Genomic DNA, 9,222 nt, shown 5'->3' on the forward strand with positions numbered 1-9,222 from the left:
TCAGGTTATTTTATTGGGTGTAATTTGGAGAAGAAAAATCAAAGCCTATTACAGAGATGAGGAGGAGGAATGAAACTGGTGAATGTGTGTGGATTGGGGGGGGGGGGGTCTGGATGGGGGGGCGGGGTCTGGAGGTAAAAGCTGACACGTCTCGAGCCTCGGTTCTGATTGGTCCTCGTCTGAAGGCGCTCATGGGTTCCTTCGGTCGCTAAGCCCCGCCCCGTCCCTCTAAAGGACATTATAATGCAAGGAACCTCCTTTTTTTAACCACAAACCGAATTTGCTTTCATTTAGTTCCATATATATATATATTTTTTTTTTAAATAGGTTAAAGTCGTAGGCATTTTTTTCGGAATAGCACTTGTTCGGCCCGGAGCGGTGCGCCATGCTCTCGCACGCCGACCTCCTGGACGCTCGGCTCGGTGAGTTGACGACGCCGAGCTCCGGTCTCCAACTCTACTGTAAGGCTTCTATATTTATCATCTCAATCAGGCGGGGAAGATTGACAATTTGTTTCTTATATTATATCTTAATGTGATTGAAGTGAGAGCTAATTCATTGGAAAAGTAATTATTATTATTATTATTATATTACTGCGGTAATTTGATTTAACCATTTTCTTGTAAGGTATTGATGTGATCGAATTTAATTAAGTGTCGGCTATTTAAGGTCCAGGTGGCCGCTGTGTTCTGCGGCTACAACTGAGCATCTCTTTCTCCCAATGTCGTGTAAACTCGGTGCTAGAAGATAAAAGATAAAATCTCTTCTGTTTGACAAAGTCATCATGTCGCTTGTTTTGCAGCCAGATGTTCGAGTCAGGAGTTGTGTTTGTCATCAGCTCCTATATTTCAGCACCGAGGAGTCGAGGACAGCTCCTATATTGTGATGTGGCTTCGTGCACTAAGTTGAACCCTTTCCTCCAGAAGGACGAGCTGATGTTTAAACCCTTTCCTCCAGGAGGATGAGCTGATGTTTAAACCCTTTCCTCCAGGAGGATGAGCTGATGTTTAAACCCTTTCCTCCAGGAGGATGAGCTGATGTTTAAACCCTTTCCTCCAGGAGGATGAGCTGATGTTTAAACCCTTTCCTCCAGGAGGATGAGCTGATGTTTAAACCCTTTCCTCCAGGAGGATGAGCTGATGTTTAAACCCTTTCCTCCAGAAGGACGAGCTGATGTTTAAACCCTTTCCTGAATGAATGAATGAATGAATGAATGAAAACTTTATTTAACAGATTGCAGAATGGGTACAATACAGTACGGCTCAATACACACAATTGTTAAGGGGCTGCAGACCAGAGAAAGACTTTTGTCTTGTTTCCATCAGGGTCCAAGGAAGGACGAGCTGATGTTTACTTTAAACCCTCTCCTCCCCCCGGAGGACGAGCTGATGTTTACTTTAAACCCTCTCCTCCCCGAAGGACGAGCTGATGTTTACTTTAAACCCTCTCCTCCCCCCGGAGGATGAGCTGATGTTTAAACCCTCTCCCCCCGGAGGATGAGCTGATGTACAGTATACTGTACTTTAAACCCTTTCCTCCCCCCGGGATGAGCTGATGTATACTGTACTTTAAACCCTCTCCTCCCCCCGGGACGAGCTGATGTATACTTTAAACCCCCCCTCGTGTCCCCGCAGGGATGAAAGATGCGGCCGCGGAGCTGCTGGGGCACCGCGAGGCGCTGAAGTGCCGGCTCGGAGGGGGCCCTGACCCCGGGCACTCCGGAGAGCTCGCCCCGGGGCCGGACGGCGGCGTGGAGGGCGCGACGATGCTCCCGGGAGGCGACGACATCAACAACAACAACAACAACAACAACGGCGGCTCCAACAACAACCCGTCCGGCGGCGGAGGACAGCAGGGGGGGGGCAACACCAAGGAGCTGCAGGAGAAGCAGAACCAGAACAGCCAGTCCGCCAGCCAGCAGAGCCAGAAGCAGAAGCGGCACCGGACGCGCTTCACGCCGGCGCAGCTCAACGAGCTGGAGCGCAGCTTCGCCAAGACGCACTACCCAGACATCTTCATGCGGGAGGAGCTGGCGCTGCGCATCGGGCTCACGGAGTCCCGCGTGCAGGTCGGTCTGGTTCTTCTGTCGGTTCTGTTGGTTCGAGTCCCGCCCGGTGTGTCGATAACCTGCGTGTTTTATTAGTCGCGTTACAACAACACGTCCCGCCGATAAAACCCGTCTGTGAGAGACGCGACCGTTAGAAAGCCTTAAAAAATTTAAAATAATAATAATAATAAAAACGTTAATACTGTTAAAATACTGTTTTTGTATAACCACATTGTAAAAACTGGGATTGGGATATATTAATATTTATTAACTAATTATTAGTAACCTATACATAATACAAAAAATACTATGTGCCGTTTGAAATCGAATTGAGCTGAATTCAATTTATGAATTGTATTTTACACAGTTTAGGTTGAATAAAATGTGCTGATAGTTTAAAAATTACCAGATGACCGCTCAGTTTTTACAGTGCAATATATAATGGAAAAAATGACCGTGTGCTCTCCCTTTTTGTATAATAGTAATTTGGCAGAATTATAATATTTAATTAAAAAGAAATTAGAATCCCCCTAGTTTTGTGGTTTTAAGGTTTTCTTGGGTTCTGAAATGATGCGCTCTCGCTGTGGCGCGGCTATTTAAAATGTTTAGTTTTTAATTTAACCGTTATTTACCCAGGCAAGCTATAGTGTAAGAACAAATTATTATTATTATATACAAAAGCAGCCTGACCAAAAAGCAAAGGCCTTTTGAGAGAAGGGGGGGAGGGGGGGGAGGCTGCAACAAAAACAAGGTTATGTACGTACAAGTAAATAATATACAAAATGACAGTAGCAATAGTATACAAGGAAAATTAAAAGGGGAGAGGGGGGAAATAGGAGCTGTCCGCGGTACTGAAATGTGCTTGTCGGCGGCTATAGGAGCTGTATTTCAGCACCGCGGTCAGCTCCTGTATTGAGGTCAGCTCCTATATTTCAGCACCGCGGTCAGCTCCTATATTTCAGCACCGCGGTCAGCTCCTATATTTCAGCACCAAGGTCAGCTCCTATATGTCAGCACCGCGGTCAGCTCCTATATGTCAGCACCGCGGTCAGCTCCTATATTTCAGCACCGCGGTCAGCTCCTATATTTCAGCACCACGGTCAGCTCCTATATGTCAGCACCGCGGTCAGCTCCTATATGTCAGCACCGCGGTCAGCTCCTATATGTCAGCACCGCGGTCAGCTCCTATATTTCAGCACCGCGGTCAGCTCCTATATTTCAGCACCACGGTCAGCTCCTATATGTCAGCACCGCGGTCAGCTCCTATATGTCAGCACCGCGGTCAGCTCCTATATTTCAGCACCGCGGTCAGCTCCTGTATTTCAGCACCGGTCAGCTCCTATAGTTCAGCACCGTGGTCAGCTATATTTCAGCACCGCGGTCAGCTATATTTCAGCACCGCGGTCAGCTCCTATATGTCAGCACCGAGGTCAGCTCCTATATTTCAGCACCGCGGTCAGCTCCTGTATTTCAGCACCGCGGTCAGCTCCTATATGTCAGCACCGAGGTCATCTCCTATATTTCAGCACCGCGGTCAGCTCCTGTATTTCAGCACCGCGGTCAGCTCCTATATTTCAGCACCGAGGTCAGCTCCTATATTTCAGCACCGCGGTCAGCTCCTATATTTCAGCACCGAGGTCAGCTCCTATATTTACGAGGACAGCTCCTATAGCCGCGCCGACAAGGAGAAGTTCATTTCAGCACCGGACAGCTCCTGTTTTACTATTTATCAATTGTGAGAATCCATAAAAAAAATAAAAATAAAAAATCAGAATCAAATGTTATACCATAAATAATTTATTATTATTACTGTTATTATTGTTATTTGTAATTTGTATTGGCGTTGTTTTATTGTTATTATTTTATTAATATAATTATTAGTAGTATTATTTAAATTGTACCATTCCTCAAATCTGACAATTATATGTTAAAATGTTTGAAATGATGACATAATTATAAGGGTAAATTGATACTATTTAGAAAATAGGTCTTAAACAGATTCTATATTTGAGTAAGAAATCATTCCATGAAACATGCAGTCAGTCATAAAGTCACTCTGAGATCCGTGTTATATTTATTCACTGCAGTTCAAGACTCGGTTAATGGAATATAAAATATAATCCAAAAATACAGTAATTGTATGAATATGAACCCTATATAGTTCACACGCAAAGGACCAATACATATCCTTTCCCTTACCACGTGCCATATCATTATGGAAGCTCAAATAGACTGATACAGGCTACATGGTAATATTATTCATATTGGTCCTCAGATTATATATTTATACAGCGCGGGGCTATAATCTGCATTTGTAGCTTAATAGTTATCTATGGAATTACGATCGGAGCTTTATTGTATCGGTGTATTGTACCAATACAGTTACACCTGTTTAGGTGGAACATGTCCTTTATATAATATAATACACGGAGGACTTGAACGAACGGCCCCGTGAATGTCGTCCCGCATCCCGGCGACGCGTCTTCAGCGACACTGGTCTCGAGAAGATAGTTTAGTCAACAACAACACGCTGCGGGTCCAACCGACGGGTACATTATGATTCTATATCACGACATCTAACAACTATATAACCTCGCAGTAAAAACAAAGGCTGTATTATGAATCGAATTAATAATTATTTATCGCCTTGGCGGCTTATTAATAAAGTGCTGCAACGGACACCGCAGTTGAGCCGTTCATAATAAATAATCATCGTTATTATTATTATTATTATTATTATTATTATTATAGCGCACGGATACGTTCTATAATCCCGCTGTAGGCCGATATACTATTTACATGAAATAAGAATTAGTGAAACGATGCCGTTATGAGCCGCGGCTCCCGAACCAGGGGATATATAATATATTATTATATTATTATTATATTATTATTATTATTATTATTATTATTATTATTATTATTATTATTATTATTATTATTATTATTATTATTATTATTATTATTATTATTATTATTATTATTATTATTATTATTATTATTATTATTATTATTATTATTATTATTATTATAATTATAAGAACAAGCAGGTCCAGCCCAGCTCCCTATATATATATTATGGTCTGGACTGTCAGCCAGACGCGTCTTAATGGCGGAGAGAGAGAGAGACGCACTACTCTGTCTTTTAAACAGAATGAGAAATTGCATTTTCTTTCCTCTGAAGTGTATTAATGCATCTGAGGCGGGACTTCGCGGCTGGCTGCTCGGGGTGAGGTGGGCCCCTCTCTCTCTCTCTCTCTCTCTCTCTCTCTCTCCCTCTCTCTCTCTCTCTTTAATACGACGCCCCAGTTTCTCAACCAAATCTTCACATTAATCATCGACGCCATGACTATGAGGTCTCTATATAATATCTATATATAAACACGCTCTCAAGGCCTCTCTCCCAGTAAACGCCGCCGCCATCATTACTATGGCTACATAAGTCACGGCGATTACATTATCATTTTACTGTCGGTGTAGCAGCCCGTCGTTTAAACGGCGGCGGTGTTGTGCCGTGCGTGCGTGCGTGTGACTGTGCGCGTTAAACAAGTTAAATACATTCACGGGATATATAATAAAAACAACACATTGGGAAAATTCAGACCAGGGCATTCCCTTTTTTTAATCTTCAAGATATAGGGTTTTATAGCAGCCGTAAATATATATAGGCCTGTTTACAGAAGATAATCGGTTCACTGAGACAATATAGCTTTAGCCCGTGTGTTTATATATTTTATATACGATATAATGCATTTTCATACGGGTTGGGATACTGCACATTACTGTAATCTTTTTGTTATTTTAGTGTCATTTATATGTTATTTTACTGTGTGAATAAATGATTGAATGAATGAATGAATGAATGAATGAATGAATGAATGAATGAATGAATGAATGAATAAATGAATGAATGAATGAATGAATGAATGAATGAATGAAAACTTTATTTAACAGATTGCAGAATGGGTACAATACAGTACAGCTCAATACACACAATTGTTAAGGGGATGCAGACCAGAGAAAGACTTTCGTCTTGTTTACATCAGGGTCCCCCATTTTCAATTCACATTTCACATTCAACATTTATGACATATTTATGACATCATGACATTTATGGCATAGGGACATACATGACATAATACAGGTAGTACTGTTACATTTGTGACATATACGATATGCAAATATACAGTACTGTTACCCATAGATCCTATAACAGAATATATACATGCAGTGGGGAGGAGACTAGGGGGGGGTGGGTGGGTGGGAGAGAAATATATACATACGGTGGGGAGAGATATATACATACGGTGGGGAGAGAATATATACATACGGTGGGGAGAGAATATATACATACGGTGGGGAGAGATATATACATACGGTGGGGAGAGAATATATACATACGGTGGGGAGAGATATATATACATACGGTGGGGAGGAGATATATACATACGGTGGGGAGAGAATATATACATACGGTGGGGAGAGATATATATACATACGGTGGGGAGGAGATATATACATACGGTGGGGAGAGAATATATACATACGGTGGGGAGAGATATATATACATACGGTGGGGAGGAGATATATACATACGGTGGGGAGAGAATATATACATACGGTGGGGAGGAGATATATACATACGGTGGGGAGAGAATATATACATACGGTGGGGAGAGAATATATACATACGGTGGGGAGAGAATATATACATACGGTGGGGAGAGAATATATACATACGGTGGGGAGGAGATATATATACATACGGTGGGGAGAGATATATACATACGGTGGGGAGAGAATATATACATACGGTGGGGAGGAGACTGTATATACATACGGTGGGGAGAGAATATATACATACGGTGGGGAGGAGACTGTATAGGAGGGGGGGAGGGTGGAGAGAATATATAAATATATACATACGGTGGGGAGGAGACTGTATAGGAGGGGGGAGGGTGGAGAGAATATATAAATATATACATACGGTGGGGAGGAGACTGTATAGGAGGGGGGGAGGGTGGAGAGAATATATAAATATATACATACGGTGGGGAGGAGACTGTATAGGAGGGGGGAGGGTGGAGAGAATATATAAATATATACATACGGTGGGGAGGAGACTGTATAGGAGGGGGGAGGGTGGAGAGAATATATAAATATATACATACGGTGGGGAGGAGACTGTATAGGAGGGGGGGGAGGGTGGAGAGAATATATAAATATATACATACGGTGGGGAGGAGACTGTATAGGAGGGGGGAGGGTGGAGAGAATATATAAATATATACATACGGTGGGGAGGAGACTGTATAGGAGGGGGGAGGGTGGAGAGAATATATAAATATATACATACGGTGGGGAGGAGACTGTATAGGAGGGGGGGGAGGGTGGAGAGAATATATAAATATATACATACGGTGGGGAGGAGACTGTATAGGAGGGGGGAGGGTGGAGAGAATATATAAATATATACATACGGTGGGGAGGAGACTGTATAGGAGGGGGGAGGGTGGAGAAAATATATAAATATATACACACGGTGGGGAGGAGACTGTACATTAGTGACAGTGACTGTATTCTTGTGTGAAGGTAATATTTTACATTCACGCACATGTCCATGATGCACTGACTGCAGGTGTACTGACCTGTAACCTTTAACCCTAACACTGACCTGTAACCTTTAACCCTAACACTGACCTGTAACCTTTAACCCTAACCCTAACCCTTACTCCTGCCTCCCCGGGGAGAGGCACACGTTCATCGTCTTCCTGCGTTCCTTCCACTTGGCGCGACGTCATGGGACCCCTCCTTCCTTCCGTGTGCTCTGTTATCTCTGCTCGATAAAACATTCAATCAATCAATCAATCAATCAATCCACATCGATAATAACTCACAGTACAATTCGCAGAGTAAATTTGACTCAAACTGAGTACATTTGACTCAAACTGAGTACATTTGACTCAAACTGAGTACATTTGACTCAAACAGAGTACATTTGACTCAAACTGAGTACATTTGACTCAAACTGAGTACATTTGACTCAAACTGAGTTAAATGTGACTCAGTTTGAGTTAAAGTTACTCAGCTTGAGTTAAAGTTACTCTGCGAGAGTGCTGTGCTATAGAACCGGACCTGTGTGTGTTGTTGTACAGAGAGAACACACCAGGAGAACAAACAGAACCTCTATAGAACCGGACCTGTGTGTTGGGGTTAGGGTTAGGGTTAGAACACACCAGGAGAACAAACAGAACCTCTATAGAACCGGACCTGTGTGTTGGGGTTAGGGTTAGGGTTAGAACACACCGGGAGCGGCAGCAGCCTAACAAACAGAACCTCTGCTTCCAGGTCTGGTTCCAGAACCGTCGCGCCAAGTGGAAGAAACGCAAGAAGACGACGAACGTGTTCCGCTCCCCGGGGACCCTGCTGCCCACGCACCACCACGGGCTCCCGCAGTTCCAGTCGGCGGCGGCGGCCGCGGCGGCCATGGGCGACAGCCTCTGCTCCTTCCACGCCAACGACACTCGCTGGGCCACGGCCGGCATGCCCTCCCAGCTGCAGCTGCCCCCCTCCCTGGGCCGCCAGCAGGCCATGGCCCAGTCGCTCTCGCAGTGCAGCCTCAGCGGGCCCCCCCCCAACTCCATGGGCCTGTCCAACATGTCGCCCAACGGGCCCGGCCTGCAGTCGCACCTCTACCAGCCCTCCTTCCCCGGCATGGTGGGGCCCGGCTCGCTCTCCGGGGGCCCCAACAACGTGAGCGGCGGCCCCCAGCTGTGCGGCTCCCCGGACAGTGACGTCTGGAGGGGGACGAGCATCGCCTCGCTGCGGCGCAAGGCGCTGGAGCACACAGTGTCCATGAGCTTCACCTAGTGACGTTAAAGACCCTTTCACTGCCACACGGCCGCCCGCCGGTTAACCCTTTCACTGTGACGACACAGAAGGTTAGCCCTTTACCGTCACACGACCCACGGCGGCGTTGCTCCGTCATTAGCGCGGATGCGGAGCTCGTGATGCTAACGATGGAGCGTCGCCGTCGGTTGTGTTATATATAGTAAAGGGTTAACCTTCTGTCGTGTGGCGGTGAAAGGGTTAAGGGGGTTTCTTTCACTTGTCTATAGTTTTCATCCTCGCTCCAGTTACATCCAAATCAAACAAGGACATGTGACCCCGTGACG

General features: G+C 44.8%; 1 protein-coding gene across 2 annotated transcripts; it reads left to right on the forward strand.

Annotated features, from left to right (window-relative positions):
* Positions 1 to 385: 385 nt before the first annotated feature.
* On the forward strand, positions 386 to 8,917 carry LOC311236734 (homeobox protein orthopedia B-like; the record flags this gene model as incomplete). Of its 2 annotated transcripts, none has more annotated exons than XM_084324477.1 (3): positions 386 to 461; positions 1,635 to 2,068; positions 8,396 to 8,917. In XM_084324477.1, the coding sequence occupies 3 exons, from the start codon at positions 386 to 388 to the stop codon at positions 8,915 to 8,917; spliced, it is 1,032 nt and encodes a 343-aa protein (XP_084180603.1). The 2 variants fall into 2 exon arrangements, with proteins under 2 accessions (XP_084180603.1, XP_084180604.1); XM_084324478.1 differs by having other exon boundaries at positions 386 to 422.
* Between the last annotated feature and the right edge of the window lie 305 nt (positions 8,918 to 9,222).

Source organism: Notolepis coatsorum (assembly GCF_963971535.1).
Source record: "Notolepis coatsorum genome assembly, chromosome: 11".
In the NCBI taxonomy this organism is placed as follows: domain Eukaryota; kingdom Metazoa; phylum Chordata; class Actinopteri; order Aulopiformes; family Paralepididae; genus Notolepis; species Notolepis coatsorum.